Source organism: Dermacentor albipictus, chromosome 2, assembly GCF_038994185.2.
Source record: "Dermacentor albipictus isolate Rhodes 1998 colony chromosome 2, USDA_Dalb.pri_finalv2, whole genome shotgun sequence".
Classification (NCBI taxonomy): domain Eukaryota; kingdom Metazoa; phylum Arthropoda; class Arachnida; order Ixodida; family Ixodidae; genus Dermacentor; species Dermacentor albipictus.
This window is the reverse complement of record NC_091822.1, coordinates 206280393-206293954: the sequence shown is the minus strand read 5'-3', so window position 1 is coordinate 206293954 and position 13562 is coordinate 206280393. Positions and strand designations below refer to the sequence as shown.

The following is a 13562-nucleotide window of genomic DNA, read 5'->3' as shown; positions in this document are numbered from 1 at the left end:
CTCACGTTGACTACCACTCACGTTGACCACCACGCACGTTGACTACCACTCTACATACACGCAGACGCAACAACAAAGGAATGCAGGGTTGATCGAAGCAGATTACGATGGCACGCACGCAGAAACAAGCGCGGTCAGGCACGGTCGCGGACGCTGCGAAGGAACGAAACAGAATTGACGTCACAACACCGCGGTTTCCAGTCTCCGCTCCGCTCGCTCACTCAACGGGGGGCGGAGCTACAGTGCAATTTCAACCGACGCTTACGTCGCTCCTAATTGAAAAAAAAACAAACCCAAAATTTTACCTACATGGTTTATAAGGTTCCCGCATCCGTATATGAGCGTCTTATTGAATTCGACAGACTCTTCAGCTTCCCTTTAAGCTTTGTTTACATGTCTAACTAAGTTCGCATTGCTCATTACACTACATGTGCATTTGTATGTATTGACAGCATTTTTATGCACTATAGGCTTGTATAGTGACAATTGCTCTTTATTTAATTTTTTATGCAAAGCATACTAGCCGCACAACCACGCTCTTCCTTGCTGCGCCGCGCGCGGCCGCGTACCTACATAGTCTGGTCTCAGCTCGTGCGCTCGCCTGCGGTCGCACAGATAGTACTGCGGCCTAACTCCCGCTCCTCCCGCTAGGGCACTGACGTCACAACAGCTGCAAGCCGGGCTCAACTCTTGCAAGATGGGCTGGGTGGGAATCGAACCAGGGTCTCCGGAGTGAGACGGAGACGCTACCACTCAGCCACGAGTACGATGCTTCAAAGCGGTACAAAAGTGCCTCTAGTGAATGCGGTGTTGCCTTAGAAACGAGCTGTTTCTAAGGCTCAGGCGTGCGTCGCTTGCTCAGGCGCACATTTTGTTGCCGCGCCGAACGCTGCGTTGCTTGACGCTCACCGCGTCCAATGCAGGGCGCGTAGTCGCTGTGCCGTAGCCCATTGTCTTACACCCCTTGGCGGGTCGATGGGAACGCTGTCGCATTCCACTCTTGAAGGCGAAGCAGAGTAACGCATGAGTTGTTTCTTCGTCTAGCCGAACCAAATATAGCCAAGCAACAGCAGTTCACCAGGCTAAATAGTGGTTCAACAACTAAAATAAAGGCTAGTATGCTTCGCATCCTGGGCTTAACCTTAGCTAAGCCACAGCCATTTTTTATCTTGTATTTTACGCGATTGTGTTTATTTTATGTAGCTTGCTCATCTTTCATACATCTCTCCAATTTTATTATTAACCAAGGCTCCCGTTGCAGTCTTTGACTTTGGGACCATTGTCTGTATATTGTCTCTTACCCATTCACTGTATTTAAAGAATTCATCGTATTTATATGTACAAGAATTCGTTAAATATATTGTGCAATTTGATATACATTCAAACCCCGCTACAACGAACGCCGCTTCAACGAAATATTTCCAATTCCCCGTCAGCTAGACATAGAAGTCAATGCAAAAAAGTTCTCGCCAGAACGAACAATTTTTCGGGCTTGTTTTCGCTTCAGCGAAATTTTCGCTCGGTTGAGCTGGGCTTTAAAATTTGTGTTGCGATAAAATAAACATAACCCCTATCATCTGCAATTTTGCGTTCATCCACGCCGCTTAGGTTCACCGAAAATGTGCGCTTACTGCACTGTCGCCGATAAACAAACTCGTGGAAGGGCGCCATTGCTTGGTGGTGATGATGATCGGGCTAGCCGCCTTGCGACAAGGCGCACTCCGACTTTGCCAAACAGGAGCCGCAGCCAATCCGTATCCATCCTAGGTCCCGTGATCACTGGTGCAATGCGGCGATGTTGAATTTCATTTGTGCTTTTGCGCGCGTTCATCATGGTGACAAAGCGGAAATTTCTTTCCTTGGAGGTGAAGGCATGAATCATCAGCGAGGCTTCAAGTGGCAGAAAGAAAGGAGACGTTGCACCAAAGTTTGGCATCTGCAACAGCGATGTGAACTAGGTGTGTGAGAACGCAGTGCGCATGTAGCTATCAGGAATGTTGGCTTGCCTCTGCACTCACTGCAGATTATCTCCAAAATTGGGCACATGTGGCCGCTCCATGTGCCAGAAGAAAACACGTGTGCTGTTCTTAGTATAACATATTGGTATAACTATACCAATAATACCAGTATAGTCGTATTGAATGCAACGTTTCAGAAAGTACTAACTTATACAGACTTGCTCTTTGCACCTGTTTAGTAAGTTACTGCTCCAAAACATTGCTCCTTTGTTCCGAACAGCAAATTTTTCTTCTCCAAAAGACCAAATGATTCTTCCATCACTGTGCGATCCAAGGATGCTGTGGTGACGTCAGATTTTCTTTCTCCACACGCTCGACTCAATAAATTCGAACTACACAGTAAATGGTAGATTCTGCCGCATTGTGCTAGCCGTCATGCAGGAATGAAAACAACAACACCGCTAGGGTTGCGGATTGGGCGAGTTGGTATTGAATTCTAAAACATGTATAGCGCAACTAGAAAGGAAGAAAAAAGCCAAGCCGGCCCGATGAAAGAACAAAGTGCCAACTTCCAACTGGTTTATTGGCAAGTTGCATAAAATATATAGCTACAACATATAGCTACTAAATATGTGGCTACTATATAGCTGTGGCCAGCTATAGCTAGCCATAGCTGGTCAGCCTGGTTCCTTCCTTTCCATCTTGCACTGTACTAGTTTAGAGAACAAAGCCGAGCCATGGAGGATAATTTTTTGCAGGAAGGTGCCCGGCTGCAGCGTTGTAGAGCCACACAGGAGCAGCCTGGCTAAAGCACATTTTGTAAGGAGGTGTTAGTAGCTCACTTGACCGCTGTTTGGGAGAGCTGACTTCTGGGGTAGTTTCATGCTATTTGAAGTTTGATATATTGGTAGTGGTATCTATATTTGTTCAATGTAACCATACTTTTTGCTATATATTATCATTGTAACTTTATGTTGCTCAGAAATTGTTTAATATAAAGAATAATTCGATGCGAATGAGTTCAACATAGTCGGGTTTGAATGTATATACTAACTACTACTAATTTTAACTGCCATATTTTCGAGTGTATACGACGCATTTCTTCCCCAAAATCTTTGCGAGTGCGTCGTATAGAACGCTGCATCTCATAGATGCAGAAAACGTGCCTGCTGGCACGATGAATATATGTCTTTTCTTGATGAGTACGAGAAACTATGCTTGACATCATCTAAAAGAAATTGAATCTTGTTTTAACAGTGGAGTCACTGTGGTGACAGATGCCAGCTCCATGTGCAGACGCATCGCAGCAGCTGCAGCAAAGGCTGCGATCGGGGCGTCTAAGGTGCCTCCATGATTGTAGGGTTCATGGTTATGATGGGTTTGTCTCTTTTTCTTTTCAGAAAACCTTGAACCTACAGGCCTAACGCAGTAAACAAAAAAATGCACCTCAGTTTTTTTATTCTTACATTGTGGTGCCCAACATGCACCTGATAAAAAAAAAAAGAAATGCGCCACTTGGTTATTATCATCACTAGTAACCTTGGGGAAATTTAAGCAGTCCAGCATATTTGCAGTGTTTCTGGCTTGCGGTCACCATTTCACGTTTGTATGCATGTTTAGTTATTACAGTAAAAGCTCGTTAATTCGAACCGCAAGGGGAAGCCGCTTCAGTTTGAATTAACGAAAGTTCGAACTAACGAAAGTGAAGGAGGGCAACAGTACACTGCGATTTGGAAGCAGTAGGGCATGTCAGAAATTTGGCGCCTCAGAAAGTGATGGCGTGTGCCGCGGGCACACGCCATCTTCAAGTCGAAGCTCTGAGTCCGACTGTGCCACACCACCGATGTCCACCGAAACGAACGTTAGCAGTGGCTTAACACCATCACAATGTATCGCGACGGCCGATACCTCCTAAGCTGAAAACAGAGGTGCACAACCGATGAAGACTGCTGAGACAAAGACGCTGAACATGTGAAGGTGGCGAAGGCCCCGATACGTTGGTTTTTGATTGCAAGCGCAACTGCAAAGTACTTGATTCGCTGTATTTTGGAGCTTGCCGTGCCATCTCCACACAACATTAGCAGCTGTACAAGATTTGCAAAGCCTCCGAGATTCGCAATGGGCAAGAAGTCTCGGAGGTTACGTAGAACGGAGAGGCGGCAGCCGCCGCTGCCTTCTGGCTGACCCCGCGTCGGTTAGATTTTTTTCCGATTTTGCCTTCTCTCGCCGTTCTCTCCGTTTCGGAGGCAATACAGCCTTGTGTGTAGGCAGTAGGCGCGTTTCTCTGGCCGTGTGCCAGGCGAGCGTAGTTCGAATTATCCGTGAAGGAACCTTCTCGCGTTCGAATTAACGGACTTTTTTATACATAGACTTCTGTGGAGCTTGGCCGGACCAGATCGTACAGTTGGAATTATCCATAAATTCGAATTATTGAAGTTCGAATTAACGAGCTTTCACTGTACAATATTATATTATTATTGTTTGTATGTTCGGCTCGAGCACATCACGACGCAGAGGCAATGTCGGCGACCTACTTCAAGATGTCATTTTTCGCTTTGCCTACTCATTAGGAGCTCGACGCAAGCTGAAAAAAGATATTATTGCTCTTTTGCCAAAATTATTGGTTGCTCCTATTGTTATTAGCCCTTGGAACATGGCAGGCACCACACTATAGTCATTGGAATCACTGCGAGCATTTTCATTTTCTGGCCTAGTTTTAACCAGTAATGGTGTTAAGAAAAAGTATAGCCCTGTACAAACATATCTTGCCATCAATTGTGCTCTTTCGCAAGGAAACAGATCTTTACTTTCCTCCAAAATACAGCTAATAACTGCATGCTGAATCAATATAGCAATTAAATGCTTGCTTCATTCGGCCACCCTAATGTCTTTGTCGTTCAAAATATTACAGTAGACAAATAAACAGCTAACACCATAGTACGTTTTGTGTGCCGATATCAAGAGCGTAAACTGTGAAGATAATCTGATTATTAACTTTTTTGCACATGGTGTGGTTAGCTGCTGGGATATATATATATATATATATATATATATATATATATATATATATATATATATATATATATATATATATTGTTACGGGGATGTTGCAAGTATAGAAAGACTATATTTACAATATATATACAGGATGAGTCAGGGTAGTTAAGATGGCTAACCACCAACAACACGCAGCAGCCAGCGCCTCCGATCTTTTTTTTTATTCCTCTCTTCCTTCATCCTTCCGTAACACTATATGTATAATATATAACCAGTTATTTCCAGTGCTACTGTTGCTATGTGTTTCATTGCTAGAGAGGATGTAGATTCCAGGCAAGTTTCATGGATTTTTTTTTTTCTGTTCTATTAGATGTTGTTTCAGGTGTATCATATATGGTACACCATAGTGTAAGAGGTTAAGCTTTACGTGAAACATGCTGTAATATCATGTGTCATTATGTTAACTATAATTCCAGGTATCACACCCCCAATGTAGTGTACATCAAGACGGAAGACCCTGACCTGCCAGCATTCTACTTTGACCCCTTGATCAACCCTATTGCACATCGTCAGGGCACAAAGGTAGCTGACTTTCTTTTGTCCAGCAGTGAAGAGCCATTGCTAAGAAGAACATTTATAGGCTGGCTGCATCTTGTAGTTCTGTTCTATGGAGCCATTTACTGTCTGCAGACTAATGCCAAATGGGATTACTTGAACATATTATAGCTTCTCATATCTACGGTCACCTTGAATCAAATAACTTCTTTTCTCTAATCAGCATGGCTTCAAAAAAAGCTACGCATGTGACATTCAGTTATTTGAATTCATGACTGACCTTCACTTCAACGTTAACTCTTAACGATCAAACCAATTGCCTCTTTCTTGAGTTCGCTAAGGCGTTCGATACTGTACCTCATTGCCATTTGATTTCCAAATTGTCTGCCTTTGTATTGATTCATTAACAGTCTCGTGGCTACGTAGCCTCTTGTCTTCGTGTTGGCGATTTATAGTGGTCAACAACATTTCGACTAACCTTTGTGACGTCACGTCCGGTGTCCCCAAAGGCAGTGTGCTCAGTCCATTTCTCTCTTTAATATACATCAATGACTTGCCCGCTAACCTTTTATCCTTAGTTGGTTGTTCGCTGACGACTGCGTCATCTACCGCAATAATAAACATTCCGATGTATCATTTTACTCTCCAAAATGACCTTGAACTAACCCATAGATGGTGCGTAACTTGGCAGATGTCCCTTAATACCTCCAAATGCAAGTTAATCATGTTTAGTCGAAAGCGCACTAACTCATTGTTTCACTATTCGATTAATAATATTGTAGTTTCGACTGCCCCGTCAGACTTATCCTGGACATCAGACTTATCCTGGACAACGCATGTGATAATTGTCTCATCCAAAGCTTCTCAATCTCTCGGCTACTTGCATAGAAACATGTGCAACGCGCCTTCTAATGTACGAAAATTAGCATATCTCACTTATCTTCGCCCACAACTAGAATACGCTTCATCCAAATGGTCACCTTATCAAGTTTATCTAATCCGTATGTTGGAAGCTATTGAAAATAGGGCAGCCAGATTCATATCTGGCAACTTTGACTATCATTCAAGCATTACCCAAATAAAACAAGACCTTGCATTTCAGTCATTAGAAGGTTGCCGCATCGTTGCTCTTTTATGTCTGTTTCACAGGTACATTTACAGTAATAACTCACTGTTTGCTGCTTCATGCGCCTGTGCGCACTTCTCGTCGAATTCACAACGCACTTAGTTCCATGTACATTTAACTCATCACTACTACCTAGAGCTATTGCACATTGGAAGAGTCTCCCGGATCACATTGCATCCATCTCCAATCTTGAAGCATTCTGTGATAACCTGAATTTGTTGCGTGTTAATATTGTATAACTATGTTGCACTTTGCCATTTTTGTCATGTAATTACTGTTGCCACCCTTACTCAATGCCCCTCAATGGGCCTGTAAGGTAATGTGAATAAATAAATAAATATCCATCAAGTGATATCACTATCAATCAAGTGATAGAGAAATGTGCGGAACATAACCAACCTTTATATATAGCTTTCATTGATTACGAGAAAGCATTTGATTCAGTCGAAACCTCAGCAGTCATGGAGGCATTGCGGAATCAGGGTGTAGACGAGCCGTATGTAAAAATACTTAAAGATATTGCTACGGCACAATATGTGCGATCACGAAAGGCCAGCAGTGTGAAGACGACGACGACGATTTAGAAGCTAGCGCGGGCTGTTGCCTCTTGGCCAAGCGCAGCGTATTTTCCTTGTAAATATATTTGTACATAGCTTGTCGTCTGCGTCTTCCTACGTAACATATTTGTTGGAGGTGGACGTTCCCTGTACCTCGTCACGGAGCTTCGCAGTGGACGGTACGTCGAGCCTAGCTTCATGGCTCCCGGCGACGCCAACCCGACTCCACCGGCTCCGACACCTGCTGCCACTTCGACGACCTACATCACCCTCTCCGCTCCCCGTGATCCTGGCGTATTCTCGGCAAAAGATGGGGAAGACGTCGAGGACTGGATCGGCCTTTACGAACACGTCAGCCGCAATAACCGGTGGGACCCAACTATTATGCTCGCCAACGTCGTCTTTTACCTCGGTGGCACACCTCGAGTTTGGTATCGGACGCACGAAGATGAGCTGACCAGTTGGGATTCGCTTAAGCAAAAGCTTCGAGACTTGTTCGGCAACCCCTACGGTCACCAACTTGCCGCGCAGAAGGCGCTTTCCGGTCGTGTGCAGACGTCAACGGAGCCCTACGTCACGTACATTCAGGACGTCTTGGCTCTGTGCCGCAAAGTTGACACCCACATGACTGAGTCAGACAAGGTTTCCCACATCCTCATAGGCATTGCCGATGACGCCTTCAACTTGCTCGTTTGCAACAATGTAGCCACGGTGGATGCTGTTATAAAAGAGTGCCGCCGCCTGGAACTCGCCAAAAGCCGACGTATTGACCAGCAGTTTGCCCGTCTGCCCAACACCCCAGCGACATCTTCCTGTGCCGACGCTCCTCGTCCCAACAACACTGCCGATGTTACCAGGATCGTCCGGCGTGAGATCGAGGCCGCCTATCCGGCTGCCTTCGACTCCAGTCCCACCCCCACATCTGCAGTCACGGTCTCACTGATCCAGGCAGTTGTCCGCCAGGAGTTTGAAAACATGGGTCTTCACACCATCTGCTCGGCCCATCGCCCTGATACCCGCCCGGCTTCTTCGATTTCGCCCCGTCCTGCATCTTCTTACCCACCACGTTTCCGCAACCCATCTGAATGGCGCACTGCTGACGACAAGCCTATTTGTTTCCACTGCCATCGCATCGGGCACATTTCTCGGCACTGTCGTAGTCGCTGGAGTTCCCCGATCTGGTCTACTTCTACTGCCTACTCTCGCCCCTCAGGTGGCCCTTCTCGTCCCTATGCCGCATGCTCCGATAATGCCGCCACTGATTCTCCTGCAATGAACCGCCCCTATTCTCGTTCGCCTTCGCCCCAACGAGGACAATCTCGCTCTCCCCAGCCCCGTCGCTCCTATTCGCCGACTCCCTTCGGACGCCGCTCCCAGCCGGAAAACTAGACGATGCAGCGCCTCGAGGTGACGCTGCATTGCCCCCTACGCCGCCAAATCCTCTACCGACTTTGCCCACTCATCTGAACCTTCTTGACGTGCAAGTCGACGGTGTTTCTGTGTCTGCTCTCATAGACACTGGGGCGCATTTGTCCGTAATGAGCGCTGACCTTTGTAACCGGCTCAGGAAAATTATCACGCCCGCCACGACGCCTGTTGTCCGTGTCGCCGATGGCGGAACAGTCCCCGTCATTGGTATGTGTACCGCCCGCGTCTCCTTCGCCGATCGCTCAACAATCGTGCTATTCACAGTCATCGCCCACTGTCCCCACGACATCATCCTCGGCTTAGACTTCCTCTCCGCACATTCTGCTCTCATCGATTGTTCCGCCAGTGCTCTCCGCCTTTACCTGCCTGTTCTGGATCCTGCTGAACCACACCCCAGTCGCCTCACTTCCGCCGACTTCGTTCGCTTGCCACCTTCGGCACTGACCTACGTTGACCTAGTGTCATCCCCACCAGTCCCCGACGGTCACTACATCGCGGCTCCTATGCCAGACGTCCTCCTTGCACACGGGATCACAGTACCCCATACAGTTTTATCTATTACGGCGAATTGCGTCTGCCTGCCAGTGGTCAACTTTGGCTTGACGACACAAGTGCTGCCACGTGGGATGTCTTTGGCCCAGCTTTGTTCATTCGAGGATCACTCAGTAGCATCCATTGCAGTAGACGACACTTCATCCGATACTCCTCTCCCATCGCAGTCGACAAATTGTACCATCGCTGACTGCCGGAAAATGATTGCCCCCGACTTGCCCTCCGAGCACGCTCGTGAACTCTACCGCGTTCTGTTTTCCTACCACGATATTTTTGACTTTAACGATCGTCCTTTAGCCCAAACTACAGCTGTCAAACATCGCATTAATACCGGCGATGCCCCTCCTATTCATCGCCGCCCGTATCGGGTGTCACCAGCTGAGCGTCAAGTTATTCACGCAGAAGTTCGCAAAATGCTTGCCAAGAACATTATTGAACCGTCATGTAGTCCTTGGGCGTCACCGGTTGTGCTGGTAAAAAAGAAGGATGGCTCATGGTGCTTTTGCTTGGATTATCGGCACCTTAACAGGGTTACCAAAAAGGACGTGTATCCCCTACCTCGGATTGATGACGCCCTTGACTGCCTCCACGGTGCTCGCTATTTCTCCTCTATTGACCTTCGCTCCGGCTATTGGCCGATTGCCGTGGACGATCTCGACCGCGAGAAGACTGCCTTTGTAACACCCGACGGTCTTTATCAATTCAAGGTGATGCCGTTCGGCCTATGTAACGCTCCTGCCACTTTTGAACGCATGATGGACTCCCTTCTTCACGGTTTCAAATGGTCCACGTGCTTGTGCTACTTGGACGACGTTATCGTATTCTCCCCAACGTTCGCTACGCACCTCGAGCGCCTCTCAGCAGTCCTGGACGTTTTTCGGCGAGCCGGTCTGCAACTCAACGCATCGAAGTGCCAATTCGGCCGTCGTCAGATTACCGTCCTTGGACATCTCGTTGACGCGAACGGAGTGCAACCGGACCCAGGCAAGATCCATGCTGTTACGCACTTCCCTGTTCCGAAGTGTGTCAAGGATGTGCGCAGCTTCATCGGCCTTTGTTCGTACTTCCGCCGTTTCGTGAGGAATTTCGCCGCCATAGCACGACCACTAACCGACCTTTTGAAAAAAGACGCTCCTTTCCAGTGGGGCGATAACGAGGCCTCTGCATTCTCTCATCTAATCGACATTCTCACAACGCCTCCCGTTCTGGCCCATTTCGATCCTTCTGCACCTACCGAAGTCCGTACTGATGCCAGCGGTCATGGAATTGGAGCAGTACTGGCACAACGCCAGCGTGGCCACGACCGTGTTATCGCTTACGCCAGCAGGCTCCTCTCACCCGTGGAGCGCAACTATTCCATCACTAAGCGTGACTGTCTTGCCCTAGTTTGGGCGGTTGCGAAATTCCGCCCATACTTATATGGCCGATCCTTTTCCGTTGTCACAGACCATCACGCGCTTTGTTGGTTATGCTCATTGAAAGACCCTTCAGGAAGACTTGGTCGCTGGGCCTTACGCCTCCAAGAATATTCGTTCTCTGTCACCTACAAATCTGGCCGACTACACAAGGACGCTGACTGCCTGTCTCGCTACCCGGTTGACGAGCCTGACGACGCCGACAGTAGTACCGCCGACGGCATTTTCTCTGTGTCTGCCTTCGCTAACATCGCCGATGAGCAGTACCGAGACCTATCGCTGCGAGTACTCATCGAGCGTCTGCGCTCTACACCTACCGATGCATCCGTTCGCCGATATGTCCTCCAGGGCGGCATTCTGTACCGAAGGAGCTTCCTCCCTGATGGCCCTGATCTTCTTCTTGTCGTGCCAAAACATCTACGACAGACTGTGCTCTTTGAGATGCATGACGCACCCACTGCAGGACATCTTGGGGTAGCCCGCACGTACGACCGCGTCCGCCGCCGCTTCTATTGGCCTGGTCTCGCTCGCTCCGTTCGACGCTATGTTGCTGCCTGTGATCCCTGCCAGCGTCGGAAGACACCTCAGGTGCTACCTGCCGGTCATCTCCAGCCGATCACCGTCCCTGTGGAACCGTTCTTTCGTGTTGGATTAGACCTGCTCGGTCCCTTTCCCACGTCATCCTCTGGGAACAAATGGGTAGCCGTCGCGACTGATTACGCCACCCGATACGCTATCACTCGGGCTCTCCCTACCAGCTGTGCCACTGACGTCGCGGACTTTCTCTTGCGTGACATTATCTTGCTTCATGGCGCCCCGCGACAGCTGCTTACTGACCGTGGTCGAAACTTCCTCTCGAAAGTTATCGCTGACATTGTGCGTTCTTGCTCCATTCAACACAAACTGACTACTTCATACCATCCTCAAACCAATGGCCTGACAGAGCGGTTGAACCGTACTCTTACCGATATGCTGGCCAAGTACGTTTCCAAGGAGCACCACGACTGGGACATTGCCCTTCCTTACGTAGCATTTGCGTACAATTCTTCCCGGCACGACACCGCCGGATTTTCTCCCTTTTATCTACTGTACGGTCGCGAACCTACCTTGCCCCTAGACACGGCACTTCCTCCTGCTGCGGTCTCAACAAGCGAGTATGCGCGCGACGCCATCGCCCTCGCCGACCATGCACGCCAGCTTGCCCGTGCTCGACTTACGGCCTCACAGACCACTCAGCAGTGTCAGTACAACGCCCGCCATCGTGACGTACAGTTTTCACCTGGTGCGCTCGTGCTCCTGTGGTCGCCCTCTCGTCACGTCGGACTTTCAGAGAAGCTTCTTTCGCGATACACAGGGCCCTACCGTGTGCTGCGCCAGGTGACGCCTGTGACTTACGAAATTGCTCCTGTGGGCTCAAGCTCGTCCTCTCCTGTGGCATCTAGTGATGTGGTACACGTCAGTAGGCTCAAGGCCTACCACACTGCTTCCGAGTCCGATCTTTAGTCGCTCCGGGACGGCGCTTTTGCAGCCGGGGGTAGTGCTACGGCACAATATGTGCGATCACGAAAGGCCAGCAGTGTGAAGACGACGACGACGATTTAGAAGCTAGCGCGGGCTGTTGCCTCTTGGCCAAGCGCAGCGTATTTTCCTTGTAAATATATTTGTACATAGCTTGTCGTCTGCGTCTTCCTACGTAACAATATCATAGCAGCTCCACAGCCACCGTAGTCCTCCATAAAGAAAGCAACAAAATCCCAATAAAGAAAGGCGTCAGGCAGGGAGGTACGATCTCTCCAATGCTATTCACAGCATGTTTACAGGAGGTATTCAGAGACCTGGATTGGGAAGAATTGGGGATAAGAATTAATGGAGAATACCTTAGTAACTTGCGATTTGCTGATGATATTGCCTTACTTAGTAACTGAGGGGACCAACTGCAATGCATGCTCACTGACCTGGAGAGGCAAAGCCGAAGGGTGGGTCTAAAAATTAATTTGCAGAAAACTAAAGTAATGTTTAACAGTCTCGGAAGAGAACAGCAGTTTACAATATGTAGTGAGGCACTGGAATTGGTAAGAAAATACATCTACTTAGGACAGGTAGTGACTGCGGATCCGGATCATGAGCCTGAAATAATCAGAAGAGTAAGAATGGGCTGGGGTGCGTTTGGCAGGCATTCTCAGATCATGAACAGCAGATTGCCATTATCCCTCAAGAGAAAAGTTTATAATAGCTGTGTCTTACCAGTACTCACGTACGGGGCAGAAACCTGGAGGCTTACGAAAAGGGTTCTACTTAAATTGAGGACGACACAACGAGCTATGGAAAGAAAAATGATAGGTGTAACGTTAAGGGATTAGAAAAGAGCTGGTTGGGTGAGGGAACAAACGCGAGTTTCTGATGTCTTAGTTAAAATCAAGAAAAAGAAATGGGCATGGGCTGGACATGTAATGAGGAGGGAAGATAACCGATAGTCATTAAGGGTTACGGACTAGATTCCAAGGGAAGGGAAGCATAGCAGAGGGCGGCAAAAAGTTAGGTGGGTGGATGAGATTAAGAAGTTTGCGGGGACAACATAGCCACAATTAGTACATGACCGGGGTAGTTGGAGAAGTATGGGAGAGGCCTTTGCCCTTCAGTGGGCGTAATCAGGCTGATGATGATGATGATGATGAAATAAATATGCTGACAACAATCAGCTACAGTGCACTAAACTATGCCAAGGGCAGCAGTGCCTCAGAAGTTGATGGCGTCTCCTTAGCCTTGGTGGTGTGTAATTGCAAGTTGCACACAGCTGCTCAATGCTGTACAAAACTGTGACTGTTGTCACATGCATTCTTGCTGTGTTCAGCATTGAAGGAGACCCTGTTGGATGTTATACGTACTGTAATGAAACCCGTAAGGCTAATATCCATTTCTAAATTGGGAGGGGGGGCGGGGCGCTCAGTCACTCAAGAATGTTGGCCAGATGGCA

At 48.1% G+C, this 13562-nt stretch overlaps 1 protein-coding gene across 1 annotated transcript in view; it reads left to right on the top strand.

Moving 5' to 3' along the window:
• Prp8 (pre-mRNA processing factor 8) overlaps positions 1–13562 on the top strand; it is a 397724-nt gene that overhangs the window by 105727 nt on the left and 278435 nt on the right. Inside the window, exon 8 of the mRNA XM_065433711.2 lies at positions 5432–5537. Coding sequence (XP_065289783.1) covers positions 5432–5537 — 106 coding nt within the window. The remainder of the gene's footprint in view (positions 1–5431; positions 5538–13562) is intronic.